General features: G+C 44.7%; 3 protein-coding genes across 5 annotated transcripts in view; all 3 read left to right on the top strand.

Moving 5' to 3' along the window:
• MYZAP (myocardial zonula adherens protein) overlaps positions 1–21,820 on the top strand; it is a 324,346-nt gene that overhangs the window by 123,278 nt on the left and 179,248 nt on the right. The window lies entirely within an intron of this gene.
• The window catches only part of CGNL1 (cingulin like 1), a 155,464-nt gene that overhangs the window by 90,219 nt on the left and 43,425 nt on the right, over positions 1–21,820 (top strand). The window lies entirely within an intron of this gene.
• On the top strand, positions 545–6,399 carry LOC126958485 (2-iminobutanoate/2-iminopropanoate deaminase-like). The gene is given in 3 exon segments (XM_050796842.1): positions 545–3,545; positions 3,623–3,847; positions 3,849–6,399. Coding segments are annotated over 2 exon segments (402 nt in total). The 5' UTR covers positions 545–3,545; positions 3,623–3,706; the 3' UTR covers positions 4,110–6,399.

Consider the following 21,820-nt stretch of genomic DNA (forward strand, 5'->3'; position numbering starts at 1 on the left):
TGTTTCATTGGTTTCTGCTCTGTATTATTTCCTTCCTTCTGCTTGCTTTGGGTTTATATTGCTCTTCCTTTTCCAGGTTCTTGAGGTAGGAGCTTTGATTATTGAATTCAGACTTTTCCTTTTTTCTAATATCAACATTTAATGCCATATATTTTATTTTAATTTCCATTCAGGTCAGTGTATGTTTTAAAAAAAAATTTTCTTGAGGCTTGCTCTTTGACCCGTGGATTATTTGGAAGTGTGTTGTTTAATTTCTAAGTGCTTGGGTATTTTCCTGTTGTCTATTTCGAGTCCATTTTGGTTAGAAAACTAGTCTGTATGATTTCAGTCCTTTTATATTTGTTGAGGTTTGTTTTATGGCTCAGGATATAGTTTATCTTGGTATATATTCTTGTAAAGATTGTATATTTTGCTAGAAAGAGATTTCAAAAATGGTAAATATGAATCAACCTGAAGGATAAAAATAAGTGATTTTTTTTTCCTTTGGCAATAGAAATATTGTTACTGGTTGGACAAGTTATCTCTACTCACAGCCTGAGAATACATCCTTTTTGGTGGTTTACAAATCTAATTATATTTTCATGTTAAAAGTAAGTAGTGGAGGATATGTGAAGTGTCATATTATTTGCCACAGAGGTTTTTTTCCCATTCAAATTGTAATTTTGTGGAATTTTTTATTTTGTAGCTGTTTTAGTAAAAAGAAATGGTAGAAAAAGATTGTTTTAAATTAAATTGAACAATGCATAGGAGTATAGGGTAGAAAAAATGTATTTTGGATTGTACTTTTGACAATACCTTTTCCCTCTCTCACAATACATTTGGAGGATCTTTTCAGATAGACGTGCCTAGAATGTCCTGTGTGCCATTCTTTGGTGGCAGCAGCACAGCCCTCTGGATGCTGATTTAAGAGGAGTTTAGCCACCTGCCATTTCTTTCTTCTGGTGCCCCATCTCACTAACCTCTCCTAATAGTCTAGCATTAGCCTTCTAGAGAAATTCAAAGGTCTGCCAAGGTCAGTCAGCAAACCAGTCAAGGGCCAGGAAGTCAGGAATGTGTGAGTAGCTGAGTCAGGGGTCTGGAATCAGAAGTGAGGGTGAGTCAGGAACAGGGCCGGGCTGACTCAGGCGAGCTGAGGTGGTGACCTGTGCAATCAGCTGCCTTCCTGGTGCTCCAGGGCAGGGGCAGGCTCACTATGCTGAGGCCTGAAACTTCACCTCTTTCAGGGATCAGCTAATAGATGTGGCCAAGGAATTGGGTCCCAGCCAACCTTCCCTGCCTCTCCTGTGTTAGGTCACCTGTCAGAAAAATGTTAACCAAATTTTAGGGCCACATGACTTTGTTTCTCTTTGTGGAAATGGGAATGATATCACTGCAAAGAGTCAGGGAAGAGGTCGTGGAGGGAAAGGAAGACGGGGGCAAATAAATCAGCAAGAAAGAGAGAAACAGGGGTGGAAAGCCAGACGGATACTGGGCGCTTCTGCAAGAATTGTAAACTGTTCTTATCACCAAGTCTTGTCCATTCTGTCACTCAGATGAGTCTGTCCAGTCTTCCTCTCTTATTCCCAGTATTTTAGCCTTTTAGCTGGAGTCCTACCACACAGCTATGGATTGATTGGAGAGAATGAGTGAGAACAGCTTGTCAAGGGTGACCTTCAGCTTTTACGTTAGGTGACTGGGTGAATATTGGAGGCATTGAGGAGGACCAGAGGAGGTCCATGTCTTGGAGTGGTAAGTGGGATGAGGACTTCCATTCTGTGCATGTTGAATCTGACTGTGTTGAGGTTGAGGCATCTGTGGGATACCCGAAGAGGGGTGTCTGGCACAAAAGAAAGGCTAGGCTGGAGCTACTGATTTTGGTTGGGCCCAACAGGTGCTTGCAATAGTTGCATGCTCCTAAGGCAGAGGCTGTTCGCATTCTGTCTTTGTTTTATATTTCCACTGGGAGTGCTGTTTTAGAACTTCTTACAGATGTCACAATAATTGTAGACCTGTCCCTACCAGCCATGCTTGAGGTATTATGTAGATAATCTACTTCTTTGCTGCTAGTTTTCCCAGCCCGGTTCAACTATTTCCTGATGCAAGTGGAGCTTTTAAGTGGACAAACTTAAAATACCTTTATTACCAGTGCAACCACACTAAACTGTAATTGCCCAGCAACTAGAAATACTAGGATTAGACACTTTATTGTATGTGCGCATTTTGATGCAGGGAAGAGATGAGTATTTGCAAATTCATATTATTATGAAGAACAAGAGTACTTCTCCTTGGGAGATGTGTTTTTCCAAGATGACAAATGAGTTCCAAAGAACAACTTTTTCTTTCTTTTCTTGAGCTTATTCAACTTTTTAAAAAAGCTTATTTTGACTTGAGCCAACATTACTTATTTTCAGGTATACAGAGCCAAAAAAAAGTTAAAGAGGAGGATTGGCTTATTGTTGTTATTCTAGGCAGAAGCGATACTTAGTGGGAACATTTGGCCAGGACTAATATACTGGGTTAGGATACGTATTTTTCTCAAAAGCATTGTGAGGAATTCTTAAGGGTTAGTGTTCTCTGATATTGGTAATAATATAAGTGTCATTGGTTGCTACCAAATGAATCTATATACTCAGATTTTCCTTTTGTTCAGATTATTTTATATTTTAAAAAGGTCCATGTTGAGGCAGATATTTATACAGAATCAAGTGATTAGAATTGTGATTAGTTGCTAGCTTTGCAGATTATGCTGTTACTGAGGACATTGCCTTTACTGGCTTTTTTACTTCTCTTAACGTGCAGATCTACGAAACAGAGTTGCTGTAAAAGTTCAAATGCTGCCAGATAGGCTAAGTGAGGAGAAGAAAACCTTTAGATTACCTCTCTCAAAGAGAGTCACCAATATTCTACAGTCTCTGGATATAGTTTTTGAGTATATAGAGGGTACGAGGTTTTGCACGGATGGACGTTTTCATTTCTTGGGCCTGTATACCTGGGAGTAGAGTTGCTGCGTCATAAAATAACTGAGGAACTCCCAAAATGTTTTCCAAAGTGACAGAACCATTTCCCATTCCCCTAGTAATGCCTGAGGGTCCTCCTTTCTCCACATCCTCTCCCACACTTGTTATTATCTGCCTTTTTTATGATAGCCATCTTTGTGGGTGTGAAATGGTATTTCATTGTGGTTTTGATTTGCATTTCTCTGATAACGAATGATATCAAGTATCTTTTCATGTGCTGATTGGCCATTTGTATGTCTTCTTTGGAGAGCTATCTGTTCAGATTCTCTGCCTCTTTTAAAATTGGGTTGTCTTTTTATTATTGAATTGTAACGGTTCTTCATATATTCTGGATACCAGTCTCTTAGTACATATTTAATTTGCGAAATTTTTCTCCCCTCTTTGGATTGTCTTTTCACTTTTTAAATGCTATCCTTTGAAGTGCAAAGATTTTTAATTTTCATGATGTCCAGTTTATCTGCTTTTTTTCTTTTGGTACTTGTGTCATATCTAAGAAACCATTTCCTCATCCAAGGTCATGAAGACCTCTCCTCTGCAGTGGAGTGAGAAGTGAGTGAGAAGTGAGTGAGAAGTGAGTGAGAGGTGAGTGAGAGGTGAGTGAGAGGTGAGTGAGAGGTGAGTGAGAGGTGAGTGAGAAGTGAGTGAGAAGTGAGCAGAACTGGTGTAGGGACTGCTTCTCCCAGAGGGGGTGCAAGAGAGAAGGCTTAGCCATGTCATCCTTGATTAGAAAGGTGATCAGCACTGAGAAAGCCAAAGGGTACACTGCTCCCTACAGTGAAGCTGCGTTAGTTGACAGGATCATTTATGTTTCGGGAGAGCTAGGCATGAACCTTTCGAGTGCACAGCTTGTGCCAAGAGTAGGTAACAGAAGAAGCTAAACAGCCCCTTAAGAATGTGGGTGATATTTTGAAAGCTGCAGGCTGTGACTTCACTAATGTGGTAAAAACAACTGTTTGGCTAGCTGACACAAATGACTTCAGGGCTGTCAGTGTAATCTACAAACAGTATTTTAAGAGTGGTTTTTCTACTAGAGCTGCTTACCATGTTGCTGCTTTGCCCAAAAGAGGCCGGGTTGAAATTGAAGCAGTTCAAGGACCTCTCATGACAGCCTGACTAAAAGTGGGCCCAGTGCTGTCTAGTTCGGAATTTTTAACATCTTAATTGTCACAGTTGATATAACGTCTTAATTAACATCTTGATTTTTATAATTGATGAGAAGTGTAAGTTTGACTAAAGTATCCAAAGTTATGGAAATACTGTACAATAGAACTAAACATGAATTGAAGATTAGATGGTGAATCCAGTTACTGATGTTACAAATTACACTTATGCACACCCATGTCACTGAATGTACGAAAGAGATACTCATTACATAGTTACTCAAATAACAGGGAAATAACATGTAGGAAAGACGAGTTATTGTTCCTGAGAAACAATCAAGAGCCTACCTAATTCCAATAAATTTAGTGTTGTCAAATATTTAGTTGTGTCAGGTATGTGATTCTGGTAATTCTGCTTTTACTAGTTTAAAATCAAAATATTTAAATTTGAATGGTAGGGGTAAAGAAATAGAAAATGGACCAAAACTTTATGTAGATAATATTTTTCTAATGGATAGAAAATAGACATGCAGATTTAAGATTTACTCTTTTTCTAAGAATTTGATAGCTTTAGCTCTTACATTTAAGTCTATGACTCATTTTGAATTAAATTTTGAACATAGTGTGACGTAGGAGTCTATTTTACTGTTTTGCATGTAATATTAGCTGTCTCATCACCGTTTGTTGAAGAGATGATTCTTGCCTCATTGATTGTCTTAGCACTATTCTGTTCCTCTTAAGTTTTATTTTCCAGGCTCCCTACCATTCAAATTGTTTCTCAGACATTAGTTTTGGTGCCGAAGCGTGGATATTAAAGCATCTACTCAAGAGAGACTGTTTAGACTAGAAGCGACTGAGATACTACTAACTAGTAAGTTCGAGTTAGGGTTACTGCCATTGTAGGTAGGTGAGAGGTTGTAAGAGAAATTAGAGAGATTGTGAGGAAAATTAAGCTGTTATTAGAAAAATAAAAAGAGTAGCGTTTTCTCTGGATATCTGTAGGTCGGGGAAGCATATTTTCAACGTTGCTTTGTGTGCAGTCTTGCTGATGGTAACTTGGTTACCTGGAGAGATTTCGTGACAGACACAATTTCTCTACTGTAGACTGGACTTTTACACATGGACAACAGTAGTTACTTGAAATAGTGAAAAAAATGAAAATAAGCAATAAAAATCAGGAGTTCTGCTAGTGGCTGTGTGACCTCAGGCAACTGCTCCAACCTTGTTTTATCTTATGTTAAATGGGGATACTGAATTTATGACCTGTGGCCCTCTCTGGCATTAAAGTTCTGTGATGTTGATGCATTTGAAGATGATGTTAACATGGCCAGGCTTTGATGTTTAGAAACCGCATTATAAAAACCTACCTAGCAGTGCCAGAAAGTAAGGAAGTGTTCCAAACACACACACACACACACACCCACATGCTCACATCGATGAGGTATGGCAGAGGGACACAGGAGCCAAATACAGAAGCTGCCAGTGGCCAAAGTCACAAAATAAGGTAGTATTGGATTATAACCCACAAATAAAATAAATGCATGTGGGTTCTTACTGATACAACAAGTAATTGAATACATAAATGGGGAATAATAGAGAAATCTACCTTCTGAAAGAGTTCCAAGTAATTTATTTAGATATGTTGCCTTCAGATAGGTAGGGGCTCACTCCCCACTCTGGAAGTTGGGCTGCACATAGTGAATTCCTTCCAGAGTGTACAGGATGAAGTGGGGGAGAAAAGAATCACTTTTTCTGGCGGGTTGGGGCGTCACTGGAGAAACCTGACAAACATTATGTCAGCCAGGTGATCAATTTCAGCATCAGTCGCATTGATAGTATATGTACCCTTGATAGGATATGCTGATAATGACACTTTACCTTTGTGGTCTTTCTACCCCAAACATGAGACAAATTCCAATTGAGGAACATCTTGCGAATATGCCTTGCCCAGTACTCCTCAAACTGTTAACAGTCATCAAAACCAGGGACAGTCTGAGGAGCCGTCACAGCCAAGAGGAGCCTGAGGAGCTATGATGACTGAATGTGATGTGGTGTCCTGAATGGGATCAAGTCAGAAAAGGACGTTAGGTAAAAACTAAGGAAAGCTGAATACAGTATGGACTTTGGTTAATAATAAGAGATCAGGATTAGTTCATTCATTATGGCACATGTACCATGTTCGTGTAAGATGCAGTAACAGGGGGCAAGCCGAGTATGGGATGAAAGGGAATTTTGTATTATTTTAGCAGTTTTTCTATAATCTAAAGCTTTTATAAAGATAGTTTTTCATTTAAAAAAACCTACCTGGGGCCGGGCGCGGTGGCTCAAGCCTGTAATCCCAGCACTTTGGGAGGCCGAGACGGGCGGATCACGAGGTCAGGAGATCGAGACCATCCTGGCTAACACGGTGAAACCCCGTCTCTACTAAAAAAAAATACAAAAAACTAGCCGGGCGAGGTGGCGGGCGCCTGTAGTCCCAGCTACTCGGGAGGCTGAGGCAGGAGAATGGGTGAACCCAGGAGGCGGAGCTTGCAGTGAGCTGAGATCCGGCCACTGCACTCCAGCCTGGGCGACAGAGCGAGACTCCGTCTCAAAAAAAAAAAAAAAAAAAAAAAAAAAAAAAAAAAAAAAAAACCTACCTGGGGGAATATTGTAACACCCAGTTTGGTGCCTCTTCTGTGAAGTCATCCTCAAGCAGCCTCCTTCCCACGGTGCCACTGCTTTCTCCGTGGCACCACTTGCATCTCTGTTCTGCCACTGGCACTGCAGTTAACTTCCGCTCTTGTCTGCCCTGCAAGGCTGTAAGCTCCTCATTCATCTTTATGCACGGCTTCTGGCACACAGGAGGCACTCACATGTTTGTTAGCTGATACAATGAAGGAATGAGCCCTAGAACATATATTTCCTGAATCCACCACATGTACCACTTTTTGCTCTGAGTTCCTGAACTCAAAGATGCTCACATTGTAGCTAAGAGGCAGGATAGTAATGGGATGATGATGCCCGTGATGTAGGAAGAACAGATGAATCTGCATTATAGAAGAGTTCCAAATAATTTAGGAAGATAAAGGAATGCCTATTCTGTCTACTTTAGAGAACAGCGTAAGGTTTGCAATGAGAATGTGTCAGAAAAGTGCTTTAAAAATATGTTTATCCCAAGAAAGATGCAAATAGTACTAGGACCAACTCCCCTCCTCCTCTACCTTCGCTCCCCACCAACTCACTTCCGGATATTTCCAGTCAGAGACTTTATTTCTTCATTTAAGGCTTTTACTTTTTGAAATCCTCAGGTATGATGACTTTATCTGGAGGCATACATTTAATTTATCAGCTAAGGCCTTAGGTTTCTCACACTGGTGAAGGCAGAACCTGGAGACCTGCCTATAGGAGGCACCTCTTAAGGGAGGTGAGAGGGATCTGATCGATTCAGTGATCCCGGAAATTGAGGTTGAAAAGATGAGGTGGGCCTAACTTGATCCGTCTCCTCCGAGGCAGCACACACGTTTCAGGATTACACTCCAATCCTCCCTAATAGCACAGGGCACAGATTAAGGAGGGCTAGGTTTTCGTTTGCAAGGAAACTTTGTGAGCAATAGATTTGCAACTTTGTTTATACATTGACATTTTCCGTAGGTTGAATCTGAGAATACTCACAAAAGCACATAGAGTAAAATAAAAAAGATGTTTCTAAAAGATCATAGAAAATATAAATTTAAATAGATTCAATTCTGGGGATAGTGAAGACAAATAGAACCCAGCCATGTAGTCCAATAATCTTGAAGGTGAATTAGAGGTGTAGTCCTGAGACTTCTGGCAAAGTGAAAAAGGAAACACGATTAGCTTCATGATTTTTATTGTCCATAAGAAAAAAAAAAAAACCCCAAAACATTTCCTCCGGGGAATTAAAGCTTCCCTTAACATATAATTCTGGAATGAACGCTTCTCTTGACATATGATTCTGGAAGTTATACCCAAGTTTCCTTGCTAGCCTGGAGACCTGGGGACCCCATTAGCAGAGAGAGGAAGTAGATGCTGAGATCCAGGCATGTCCACTGTCACCTGTACATGCCTCAGGCCCACACATCACCGAGGGAGAAACATATCATTGTCCCAGAGTCTTGAACAGGCCCTCAGGTATGGGCATTTTATTTCCAGATTTTACTTCCTTACTGTGAAGTATGAGATAACATCTGTCCTTCTGCACGTGGAATAAGGGGACAAGTCTAAATGTGAGTATATGAGTATTATTCTGAAGTCTGGTTTGATACCAGGAGTTAACAAGATAAAGAACACAATAAATACATTAGACCAGAATTAATACTTTAAATAGTGAGTTTATGATTTCACATTTGCAGTGAAGTTAATGCTGGCAAAGTTGCATCATATTGATGCTCTTGCCTTTCTTTTGAAAATATTTAAGTAAGAGCTGAAGAAGGTGATCCATAGAAGCCTGCAGTCATTCAGAATCACTCCAATTGTTGTGCTCTCTTCTTTTGACAGGGTTACTAGGCAAGGAGATTGGGGCCACAGACAGATTTTGGAAGGAGCTTTCTAGTGATGGATGACAGAATTCGTGGTCCTGTCCTGTTAACTTGTTTTTCATGACATAAAGACACAGAAATCATGCTTATCAAGGTTGTACGTGACCCAAAGCAGGCAGAGAGAGCCCAAGTACAAAATGCAGACCCAAGATTCCCAATGAACTCAATGGTCAGAAACAAGAGATTAAAAATCAACTTGATTAAACTGAAAAGAGATATATGATATCTCCTGTTTCTTTTGCTTTCCTTTTTGGGGATTAACTAGAGAAGGAAGACCCTTGAGTTACTGGACTTGTGGGTGATCATAAGCTCCACTCCCTGGCAGCAGCATAGATACACTCATGCGTATAAGTAAACATGCTATCGGCCGGGCGCGGTGGCTCAAGCCTGTAATCCCAGCACTTTGGGAGGCCGAGACGGGCGGATCATGAGGTCAGGAGATCGAAACCATCCTGGCTAACATGGTGAAACCCCGTCTCTACTAAAAAATACAAAAAACTAGCCGGGCGTGGTGGCGGGCGCCTGTAGTCCCAGCTACTTGGGAGGCTGAGGCAGGAGAATGGCGTAAACCCGGGAGGCGGAGCTTGCAGTGAGCTGATATCCGGCCACTGCACTCCAGCCTGGGTGACAGAGCAAGACTCCGTCTCAAAAAAAAAAAAAAAAAGTAAACATGCTATCAAGTTCTAGAAACCTCCAAAGTACCATTTAGTGGATTCGGTGAGATTGCATATTCTCACATTCGATGCTCTTCTTTCCATATGCTATGGTTATTATAGGTGCTCAGTTACTCGCCACAATCAGGTTTTCAACAAATAACGAGTAGTTATGGAGCTCCAATTGTGTATATGACATTGGTCCAGGCACTGGAGCCAAGGAGATAAGCAAGACATAGTCCAGATCCCCAAGAGACCCAGGCGTCTCTCCTAAATACGTGTAGATGAGGGAGGGATTCACGTACCACATTTGTAACCCACAGTACGTAGAAGAATGAGATGGACAATAAGTGCTCAGAGAGAGATGTGAAAACACTAATGGGGGGTATAAACCTGAAAATCAGTTAAAAAAATAAATCTGCAAGCAAGGGATGTAGGCTCCAAAGATCATCATTTTTATATGCCTGTGCTCTTGCCATTGAAAAAGTTTTTTACATTTATAGGTTCATCTAGTGACTTACTGTTCTCAAGGCATAGCCATCAAATGAATATTTGTAACTGGATAGTGTGTAAGTGGGGAGAGGTTGAGAAGGATCTGTATTCTGAAATGGAGGCCAAAAAGCTTTGTTTATGATGGAAGTACAGAGGTGGAGTTCTCGTTCTCTTCTGTGTGTCTCTAGGACCCTGCCGTGGTTCTGTTGAAATCCAGGCTGTGAAAGAGTCCGCCTCCGCCACCACCCTTTTTCTTTGTTCCTTTTTTTTCTCCTCTGCACCTGGATTCAGCATTTACCACCCTTAATTTATGAGCAACTTATAATAAACTACTCATATGTGATTAGGCCATTAAAAATAGAAGTAGAAAACGTAAAAGCAGGAGGAGGGCTGGATTTTATTTTGGGAATCGGCCCAATCCCATGAACTGTCTGTTCTTTCTGTTTGGGGCTAAATGGTCCTGATTCTTCATTTTAGACTAATTGCAAACTGGTGTGCATTACATTTTCCATCCCAGAACAACTGGATTATGGCTTTCTGTTCATTCCTGAACTCCAGCCACTTGTGATGGTGCACAGTGTTCAGCTGGCATCTTATCCAGCAGATTTTGGCCAAGGGTGTTCCCTGGAAACTCGAGTGTCTAGGCGTGAGCTCAGACACTGGCGCGTTTGCCATCCCTCTAAATGTCTCCATGTGCTTCATGTATAATTCTAACTGGAAAGCCAAAAGGTAGCTCCTCTTCTCTGCATGCAATAGCTTTCTCGTCGCTCCTGTCTTAGGGATTTATCACTCATTCCTTGTATGACAGGAACCGTGAAGGTTGTTGTCATCACCTCTACTGGAAATGGCTTGAAGGAAGGTCTTTTAAAAATCTTTCTTTACAGCCTTCTGGGGGCTTTATAGGGTAGAGGATCAGTTCATATAACTTGGCTATACCCTGTGGGTCCTTAAACCTGATGCTTCCTGTAGTTTCTACAGGAAGCATTTCCTGTGAAATCTCTGAAATAGCTTTCACGTGTAACTTAGAAACCAGCTGTCAGCAACTCATTTGCGTGGTATCATCAGTATCCTTCTTGCTTTCTCAGTCAGCTCATTTACCACCATGCCTTCCAGTTGGTGTTGGTATCATTACCAGCATCCTCGTGGATTGTAAGATGCAGTGACTCTGGAAGCTTTGCCAGCTGTCAGACCTTGAGGTGGCTTTGAGTTGTCTTGTGGGAAGGCCTCCCTTCTGTGTCAAGTATTCCTCATGGTTACTACCAGTTTGTTTCTTTAAAATCAAACTTCTTGTAAAATGTGAATTTCTGGTTTTATACCTGCGATGATTCAAAAATAGCCTTCGTTTGCCCTTTTGACCTAGGAACATCATTAAGGAGAGAAAGAAAGGATCACAGTAAATAATCAGCCCTAGGGACTCTCCATCTGGGAAAATCCGAAGGTATAGCCACTCTACTGTTTTCAAGCTCTACATATGAGAGCATTGATGAACGATTTTGGGGGGGTACTTATAAGCACCAAGGAAAGATATTAAATGAATCCACATTGTCTTGGGAGGTGTTTCACATAATTTGGAGTGTGACCAGCCCCATTTTCCCTGATGTAGATAGACTTTAATAAAGCATTAGGTCCCAGTTCCAGTGTAAATTTTGTTAATATCACGTGAAGGCCAAGAGAATTGGGAAGACATCTATTTTCATATGAAAGCATAACTTTGGAAGCACATAAAGCAACTAATTGACAAGAAAAATGAAAGCATATTTCCAGAAGGCCAAGAATGTCTTGGCAATCCAGATAAATGCTGTTTGTAAAAGCAAAACTGATAACCAGGAATGACTGTGGAATGGAGCCTCATGAAGTCCGAGATAAGATAAATGAGTGAAAGGCAGGAGGAGGGAGGTGTGTGTTTCCAGGGAAAATGTTCACAGGGTTATTCTAAAGCTCAGTTAGAAAGGCTTACCAAGGCGACAAATACGTTAAAAAAAAAACAACCCAAACAGCCTTAGTTCCTTCCTTGTAGGGCCTTAAAACCAAAACGTGACTATTTCTAAGAAAATCATGATAATTTTTAACAGAATTACCTACTGAGAAGATCAGGAGTTGTGCTTGACCTGATATTTGTGTCGAGCCCTGCCTTCTACACTAGGGGTCCCCAACCCCCAGGCCATGGACCGGTATAGGTCTGTGACCTGTTAGGGACCAGGAGCATGAACCCTATTATGAACTGTGCATGCAGGGCTCTAGGTGGCATTCTCGTTATGAGAATCTATAGTAACTAATGCCTGATGATCTCAGATGGAATGGTTTAATCCTGAAACCATCCCTCCCCTCAACGCCTCCGTCCATGGAAAAATTGTCTTCTACGAAACTGGTCCCTGGTGCCAAAAAGGTTGGGGACTGCTGCTCTACTCCATTCCAAGTCTGTCTTGGAATGATCAAGAAAGAGGTTGGTGGCCTTTAGCTAGTGGTTGGGGTGGTAGGCGGTTTATTGTAGTGGATGAAAGCGTGAGCCCCGGAGTCAGACTCACATCGAACCCTGGCTATGTGCCTTGAGTCAGGCCACTTCACTGGTTGGAGCCCCTGTTTCCTAATCAATACAATGAGGATAATTACAGAGCCCAGCACACAGAGCACAGAGAGGGTGAAATGAGCCCGTACATTCAAGACTTGGTAGCACAGTGTCTGGCCACCAACAGGTGCTGATAGACTCAGAGAGGGGAGAAGGGCCAGGGGCCAGGCACGGCAACTAGTCTGTGGTTGCTGAGTCCGGCCGTGCTGAGAAGGGTGGCAGTTGCATCCCTGTTCTGTGGAAGCAGCGCTTCAGCAATCCAAACAGAGCAGCAGACCCCAGGAATGGGAGTCTGACACCCCCGAGGCCCCACATCCTACTGTGTTTGGTGGTATGGGGATGGCTGGGGAGTGATATCCCAGTTGGTGCAGGTCCAAGGATCTTCTGGCAGGTCCCTGTAAGTGCCTGGTGCATCTGGTGACTTCAAACAAAGGGCACCAGTAACAGCGTTGGTCCAACAGGAAAGAAGGCCTTTGGCAAGAGGGCCTCTTTGTTTGCTTCTGTGTGTGTGCACCTTGTCTGCCCTGACAGGCGGAACTCACTTGTTTGTTTTGTGGAACAAAGAACAGGCCTGGTTAGATTGGAGTGGGAACTGGGGGCAGGTGGGGGGAGCAGGGTGGGGCAGGTGGTGGCAGGGTTCCTGTTGTGACAGCACACTCCAGGAGAAGCATCTGGCATGCGTCTCTTGGCCTCAGCAGGGGGAAAAGAATAAAGACACATTCTCATGCTTCAACTTTGATCCCGCGAAGTAAAAGTCCGCAGACAAGGGTCTTGAGTGGCCTGAACCTCTTCACTCTCGGCTTCTTATTTAGCATAAATAGGAAAATTATTGGAGCTAGCTGCTTACCACAGAATGAGGTGAAAGAGAGGGCTACGGCTTCCAGAAATGTAACAATTCCACAGGAATGGAGGGTGTGGGTGGGCCAGGCAGAGGGGCAGGTCCTGCAGAATCGGGAAATGGTGGCTTCACCTCAGGCCACAGGAGCCGAGCATGTGTGCCGTGCAGTGGAGATGCGGGCTTGCACCCTTGCACACACAGGCAGCGGCCCGTAGGAGTCCTGCAGGGAAGAAGCCCAGCCATTGTACAGGGAGGCATTTCCTTCTCACATGAGTGGACACTTCCATTTTCCTGGTGCCCACCATGGTGTGCTAAGAAGAGTGTAAAAGACATTCTCTGTACCCTTGAGGATCAGAGGCGGGGATGGTCTAGATAGAAAACAGAACGGAGCAGAAAGCAGCCGGCCTTAGTGGGGTTCCACACTGTGACATGTGCTGTTTTCTTCCACCTGCACTGCCTTTCCCTTCCCTCTGTGTGTGGCACCAGGACTCTGCAGCTTCACCCGTCTCACCCAAGTAGAGTTAAGGCTCTCTCACCTCCTCTTCGTAGCACTGGGTTCCTGTCTCCACTATAAATACATAGTCTTGTGTTGTGCTTTCTTTTTTCACATCAGTTGCTCATACTTATGTTGATTGTTGAAACTTTTTTTTTTTTTTTTTGGAGACAGGGTCTCACCCTGTTGCTCAGGCTAGAGTGCAGTAGCTTGATCATGGCTCACTGCAGCCTCAATCTCCTGGGCTCAAGTGATTCTCCCACCTCAGCCTCCCAACGAGCTGGGACTACAGGCGTGTACCACCATGCCCAGCGAATTCTTTGTACGTTTTGTAATGACAGGGTTTTGCCATGTTGCTCAGGCTGGTCTCAAACCCTTGGGCTTAAGTGATCCATCCACCTTGGCCTCTCAAAGTGCTGGGATTACAGGTATGAGTCCCACACTATTAAGCCTATGAGCAAAAATGGATGCATGCTGTCTATCCTAAAAAGTTTACAGTCTAGTAGAAGAGAACATAAGAAAAAAATCATGCAAGTAAATAAAAATTGTACCCATGATAAGGCCTATGGAAGAGAGGGGCTAGGATTTGACCTCATTTGGGTGGTCAGGGACCATTTCCTTGAGGAGGCGAGGATTGGTAGAGAGGAGGCAGAGTCTTCAGGCAGACGTGCAGAGGCCCCTGGGGTGGGAGGAAGTATGGTACAGGAGGAATTTTTTTTTTTTTTAAGCCAGTAGAAGGATGGGGTGGGTGAGGAGGAGGAGTGTGGCATGAGATGGGGCTGGAAGGGTAGGTAGACGATATAGACATTGGGGACTGAATTAAGGAGGTTCATTGTTTATTTTTGCTTTTATCCTTAAGAGCACAAGAAGGCCACTGAAGCATTTGGTAGAGGGTGACATGACCTGATTTGGGCCTCAAAATAATTTCTCCTGCCCCAGTGTGTGGGGATGGATTGGAAAGGGCAGAAGAGGGGATGTGGGCAGACCAGCTTGGAGGGTCTTGCTGTTGCCCGGGAAGGAAACATTGGCAGCTTGGAGTTGCATGGCAGTGGTAGAGGTGGAGAAAGGAAGGAAGAGCTGAGATAAACTTGGGAGCTCATGAAATAAAGGTAATGGCTTTTTGGTGTTTTTTTTTTTTTTTTTTTTTTTTTTTTTTGAGACAGGGTCTCTCTGTGTCCCGCAGGCTGGTGATGTGATCTCAGCTCACTGCAACCTCTGGCTTCCAGGTTCAAGTGATTCTCCTGCCTCAGCCTCCCGAGTAGCTGGGATTACATGCCTGTGCCACCACACCTGGCTAATTTTTGTATTTTTAGTACAGATAGGGTTTCACCGTATTGGCCAGGCTGGTCTCAAACTCCTGACCTCAAGTGATCTGCCTGCCTTGGCCTCCCAAAGTGCTGGGATTACAGGCATGAGCCACCATACCTGGTCTAAATGGCTTTTCTTATTATGTAACTTCTCAGAGCCTTTAATATGTGGGTTAATGTAAATTGTGATTCACTGAGAAAGGCCTTGACCATCAGAATTTTCCACAATATGACCAGGCTACAAATCTTTTTTCAAAGAATCTTCCACAATACTTTTATTCCATAGCATACTGCTGGGGAAATACTGCGTTATATAATTGCTTCTTTTTGGGGTACTTTCCACAGAGAGTTGTAGATACTATACCAAGGTCTGTAATTAGAAATGGGTCTGACCCAGTACGAAGAGGAATGTGTCTGACACAGGGTTTGAGTTGAAGCCTTGGGCAGATCAGACGGAATAGGTAGATTGAATTCAGTTTAGGAAGGTTTTGGAGGCCAGGCTGAGGGGAGTTTGGATGCATTTTGCCGTGTGTCGGGAGTCGTTCCGGGCTCTGAGCTGTGTCATGGCGGAAGTGCCATCTTGGCTAGGTCATTCTGGAAGATACCTGGTAAACGGGGTGGGTGGTGAGGTGTGTATTGGAGTTGGGCAGCCTGGCTTTCTAGCAGTGAGTGGATGAGAACCCGGGCGTGGGGAGTGGGAATGGAGAGTGCATCTTTGGGGTTGAGAAGGAAGTGTGAGATGTTTTCCTTCACACCCTTTTTTTTGGTGGGTGGCCACTGGCAGCAGCTGAAAACGTGAGAGGCTCTTCTATGTTTTTCTGAGGCCAGATAAGCATAAGGATGCCTTGGAGCCCGTGGGTTCCCACGCAGCACTGGCAGAGAAGCCGCGTGTTGGCAAGGGCGCTGCCATTGTCAGGGAGTGGGAGAGGAATTAGGTTAATAGATGAAGCCTGAGGAAAGGGTTAAGTTGGCATCAAGGCCGTCAACTTCCCGCCGTGGCTGAGATTTCACTGTGTGACTTTGAACAGGCCACTTAACCTCTCCAGGCCCCAGTTTGCTCATCTGGAAAATGAGAGGCTAGAACAAACGTCAGGCCCCTCCTGAGCTGGAATTCCAGCCGTCTTGGGGAACTGAACATTGTTAATTAGGGCAATCATTTATCAGGGTCAGCAAGAGCCTGTGCTCCCAGAGAACTATCAATTTTGTGAAAAATTTAGATTGAGAATGGAGACTTTGGAAAAAAAAAAAAGTGTAGAGTGTTCAGTTCACACATTCCTCTGAAATTCAGGCATGTTTTCTGAGGCAAAGATGTAACAAAGTGAGGCCGACTTTAGCCAGGACAGATTTTTTAGTAACGCAAAGGTAGACAGCATCCTAATGAATGAATCTGCTAACTGAATGCTTATTTTAGGAACAGAGGGTGCTAACATTTTATTTTTATGTGGGGTGTTTGCAAGTTGAAGGAATTTTCTCATAGAGACATTGTTATGAATTGAGGCTAGGTTCTCAGGTCAGCTAACAATAGTTGATTTAGCCCATGACACCACTAAAATAGTGTGTATTAACTATAAAATACAGAATGCATGTGTGGTGGGGGAATGTGTGTGTATGCTTGGGGAGTATCACTGGGTATTAAAAAAATACCTAGGCACATAAAAACCTCTGTCAAACTGATTAATTCAGTAAGCTTGGATTGTGAGTGTGCTGTGTGCCAGGTGCTGGGCTGGGCACAGAGTGAGATGAGGGCCCTGTCTGGAAGGGCTCCTGGTCTGGTTTTCTGCCTGTGGGCTCTCAAGTCCAGCTGCCTGCGTTGGCTTCTGGCTCTGCTGCTTATACCTGTGAGCACCTAAGCAAGTGACTTACCTCTCAGTACCTCAGTTTCCTCACTTAGAAGCAAAGGATTATAATAGTTAATAATAGTGCCTCCCTCAGGGGGAAACCGACGAGAATTCAATGAGATGACTCATGGAAAGCACATAGCCGGTGTCTGGCATAGACTGAGCACTCAGTAAATCTAGTGATGCCTGCCTAGCCAGAGCCCTGTCCTCAGGGGATGCAACCAACAACTCACCTGAGGCCTACGTGGGGAGTTAGGCTTCTCGTCCAGTTCACCAGGCATAGCCTGGCACGGGATGGGGTGAGAGGTGGAGACAGGGTATTGGCCATAGTGGGAGAGAAGAAGTGGGGAGTGGGAGGAGGCTAAAGGAAAAGGGTGTTGTCTGATTTTTTCCCCAGAAGTCAAGGTACAACTTACCAGCAAAGGGGATGGGGTTGGGGCAAGAGGTGACCTCTAGGAGCCATCTGAGAACTGCACGGGAGCCAGAGGGTTATTGGAGGCACCTAGATGGGGAGGAAAGAGGAAAGGGACTGGCAGCTAAGGAAGAGATGGGAGCAGGAGTGGGACCCCAGCAGCAGTGCCCTGACTGCCCCCATGGATCCTGCAGTGGCACTCACAGAGGGGAGGTTCTGGGAAGGGTCCCGTGGGTGTCTGCGTGTCTAGAGGTGGCGGGGACTATCTTTGGTTGGTAGTCTTTAGTTCAAGCCCCAGGTTTTATCTCCAGCCTCTGTGTGGGGTCTGACTCTTCTGTTCTCTGGGAGACTGTTCAGGAGCCTAGAGCAGTTGGTAATCAGGATGCTGATAGGCCCAATTTGCAGGGAGCGTTGTTTTGATTTTGGCCCCCATGCTTTGAGAGAAGACTTGGTACAACCTGCCAGTAAGTGAGGAAGGACCTTGGACAGTTTAGCCTAAGAGGAAAAGAAAGATGGATGGTATGAGGGTGGGCTTAAGTGTTTGAAAGGCTCTCATTTGGAAGAAGGTCTCACTAAACCATCCTTGGTTGGTCTCAGTGATATTGTAGGAATGCAAACGTCAGCTCAGTGTGAAGGAGAAGTTTCCATGCCTGAGAGCTGTGGGAAAATGGAAAGGCTTGTTTTGAGAGGCAGTGTGTTTCCAGCCCCCAGAGCAGAGACTGAATGGCTGCTTATCTTCCAGAGATAGCAGGGAAAGTGGAAGGAAGTGTTGGAAATTCAAATGAGGGTTTCAACCTGAGAAAGTTGGTGTCTCAAATAATGCTGATGCTCTGTGACGTTGTGAATGGGTAAGATGAATGAAATACAGGCCTGTTTTAATTTATCTGGAGAAATGGAAACTTTGGTAGGTCAGAGAGAGGAAATAACCTTCATCTGCCGTGCAGTTAATTGCAGAGATGGCTATGACCTTAGAGACCTTAGACCAGTGTGCTCATGAGCCTGTCTTCAGCCAGTGATTACTTAGATTTCACTTATGAACATGTTGAACTCTCTCTGGGACTTTAAAGTCTTTAAAAATGGCACTGTACCTTGTTCAACTTGTACATTCAGTGACTGTAGACGATCAGTGGAGGGTACTTCAATCCTTAATTGGATTCTCTTCTGTGACATTTTATAGTCATGGAAATGAGACTTGGGGAAGTTGTGGCTGCCTCAGGTCACACAGACCGACCCAGGGGCTGCCCTGGGACCAAGACACCCACTCCTGCTCAGCCTCCAGTGTTCCTTCTATTTAGGCCACTTTCAGAGGTCCCAGTGCAGTTGGGATACGTCAGTACCAGGCATAGCATTTCATTAAGCTACCGCCTAAGGATGCACAGTGTGGGATGCTTTTAGTGTGTGACCAGGGATTTTGTGGCATATGGCAGATTTTCCTAGATGTGAAGTCTGTTACTCTGCAGAGCCTCACTGTAACACCGTTAATTGTCAAAGCCAGGGCCAGGCGGGGACTGCCAGGCCCTCCAGATCCTCAACAGTAGGTCAGTCGGAGCCTTGGCAGGGGACATCCCCCTACTTCTGATGAGCTGGCCCCGGGGATGGGCCACGTCTCTTGGTTATGTAACTCATACCCAAGAGGGCTTCTCAAAATCACAAGTCACCTGGGTAGATGTGGGTATCTTAGGGGTTAGGCTGGGGTCCCCAAGGTGAGAGTACCCTGGCAGATGCAGTGCTTATGGTCCTGTAAATGACAGCAGATGACTTGGCTAGGGGTGGAGGGAGTGGGACTCTCATCGGATAGGTCCTGGAGGGCAACCTGAAGCTCAGAGTGGACCAGTTGAGGACTGGGCCCCCGATGTGTGTGGGGCAGGTGTTGCAGCTTCATCAGCCTGCAGTGTTCCAGGGCTCGCTCAGGGCAGGCTGGGTAAAGGCTTGGAGTGGAAGGGGTGTGTATTAGTCTGTTTTCATGCTGCTGATTAACACATACCCAAGACTGGGAAGAAAAAGAGGTTTAGTTGGACTTACAGTTCCACATGGCTGGAGAGGCCTCACAATTGTGGTGGGAGGCAAAAGGCACATCTTACATGGCGGCAGCAAGAGAAAATGAGGCAGACACAAAAGCAGAAACCCCTAATAAACCCATCAGATCTCGTGAGACTAGTTCACTATCACGAGACTAGTACGGGATAGACCGGCCCCCATGATTCAATTACCTTCCCCTGGGTCCCTCCCACAACATGCGGGAATTCTGGGAGATACAATTCAAGATGAGTTTGGTAGGGACACAGCCAAATCATATCAGGGTGGTATGGGGTATTCACGGTTATTTTTTATTTATTTATTTATTTTTTTTTGAGACGGAGTCTCGCTCTGTCACCCAGGCTGGAGTGCAGTGGCTGGATCTCAGCTCACTGCAAGCTCCGCCTCCCGGGTTCACGCCATTCTCCTGCCTCAGCCTCCCGAGTAGCTGGGGACTACAGGCGCCTGCCACCTCGCCCGGCTAAGTTTTTTGTATTTTTAGTAGAGACGGGGTTTCACTGTGTTACCCAGGATGGTCTCGATCTCCTGACCTCGTGATCCGCCCGTCTCGGCCTCCCAAAGTGCTGGGATTACAGGCTTGAGCCACTGCGCCCGGCGGTATTCACGGTTATTGAGCAGTTGCCCCTGCGCCCTGCCTGGCGTTGCGCTGAGTACTTCCTTAGATACTCTCACACTGGGAGTGGCATAGCATTGCTCTTCCAGTTTACAGAGCAGGAAACAGAGCCTCCGGGTTCACTGCTGGTCATTGACAAAAGCAGGACGATGATGATAATGATGACGAGGGTTAGCAGAATCACTCCTGTCTACTCAGTGCACAGTGCACGCCTGGCCACATGCTATGTATTTTACACACGTTATATTTCATCCTCACCGCCATCCTGTATGTTAGGTGCTATCATTGCCCTTTCAAAGTGGAGGCGATTACAGCTCAATATAAGGTAATTGACGGGCTCAGAGTTGCATGGTTGGTGGGCAGCTGAGCCAGGATTTAAACTCAAGTCTGTCTGACTCTGGGAGCCTGGGCTCTTTCCTTGCTACAGCCCCACTTGTCCTTGGGGCTGAAGCTTGTGATGAACGCCAGGTTTTGTTTTTAATGGATGTGAGCTGGGTGGGTTGAATCTGCAAGTATAATAGTAGGTCTTTATGTGATGTGATAGGCTAGATGATGCTGCAATCATAAACAGCCTCCAAAGCTCTATAGCTTCACGAAGAAAAGCTTATTTCTTGCTCATGCTACACATCCAATCATGGCAGGGTTGGAGTTAGTTGCTTTATTCCTGAGTCCCTGGGGGACCCAGGTGTTGGCGATCTCTGCAGTGGGGTAGGAGGAGGATATGGTAAATCACTAATGGGCTCTTGGAACTTGTACCTGGACATGACACATGCCACTTCTCGCATTTTCTTGGCCAAAGCTAGTCACATGGCCACTCCTGACTTCAAGGGGGCAGGAAAGCAGATTGATGTGCCTGGAGGAGAGAAGAACTGGAAATATTAGGTGAACAGCGCTAATGATCCCCACAGTGATTCATGGGGCCTGTTTGGTCAGCACCCCAAGATGGCTCCTTTTTAAAACAGATGAGGGCTGGCCCTAGAGCAGTCCTGGGGAAGGTCTTAGATTAGACTTGGTTACTCCATCCCTCCCCCTCTGTCTGTCCCAGCTTTTTTGAGGGAGGGAGTGACATTTTATTCTCCATTCAGAAAAGGAGGGACTGAGTGAGTCTTGCCAACAGCATGGCTGGGAAACAATTGCTCTAGGAGGATGAGGGCCAAAAAGTCACCACACCTCCTTCAAGGCCTCTGTATAGACGGAAATCTGTGATTTATGCTCTGTAACTTCTGGGTGGTACACAGTAATTCCTTCCTGGACACTGTTTGCTGTCTATACAGCGACTCTTCCTTTGACATTTGGCCCCATTATCTTTCATTTTCCATGATCCGTGCCCTGAATGGATCCATTAACGCCACCCTGTTTTTAAGAAAGGTGAGCTGCGATTTGGAGAAGTTGTTACTTGCACAAAAACCTCAGTGTGATCAGGTGACTATACCAGGATCAGGACGTTTCTATTCTGGCCCTGTTCCCCTTGCCAGTCAGTTAGAGCCAGCTGTTGACCCGGGTAGCCTGGCCTGCAAGGAGGAACCAGGGGAACGTGGGCTTTGTAGGAGCCTGGTCTGCTCAGCTCTGTCTCAGGGAACAGCCTACTACTTTAAAGGAGGAAGTAATAAAGGTCACTCTTGTCAGGTGTCTTAACCCTGTGGGTACCAGAGTCAGCCTAAACACTTGTAGCAGTCTTGGCCCAGGCTCTTGCCTACTGAGGCCGTGTCCTTTTCTTTCTCCAGTCCCTGCTTAGTATCGCTCCGGTGGCCATGGAAGTGTGGGGCAAAGAGAAAAGTTGACAGCTTTCTACATGGAAATTTGGTCTTGTTTGGGGCTGCAAGGAGGCACTAATGAGAAGCGTCATTGGATTGAAAGTTCTTGGCCTCAGCATTTGTATTTAAGTTCTGAAAATGGCCTGATTTCTGTAATTCAGGATTGACTCTTTCAGCATT

Source organism: Macaca thibetana, chromosome 7 (genome assembly GCF_024542745.1).
Source record: "Macaca thibetana thibetana isolate TM-01 chromosome 7, ASM2454274v1, whole genome shotgun sequence".
NCBI lineage: Eukaryota > Metazoa > Chordata > Mammalia > Primates > Cercopithecidae > Macaca > Macaca thibetana.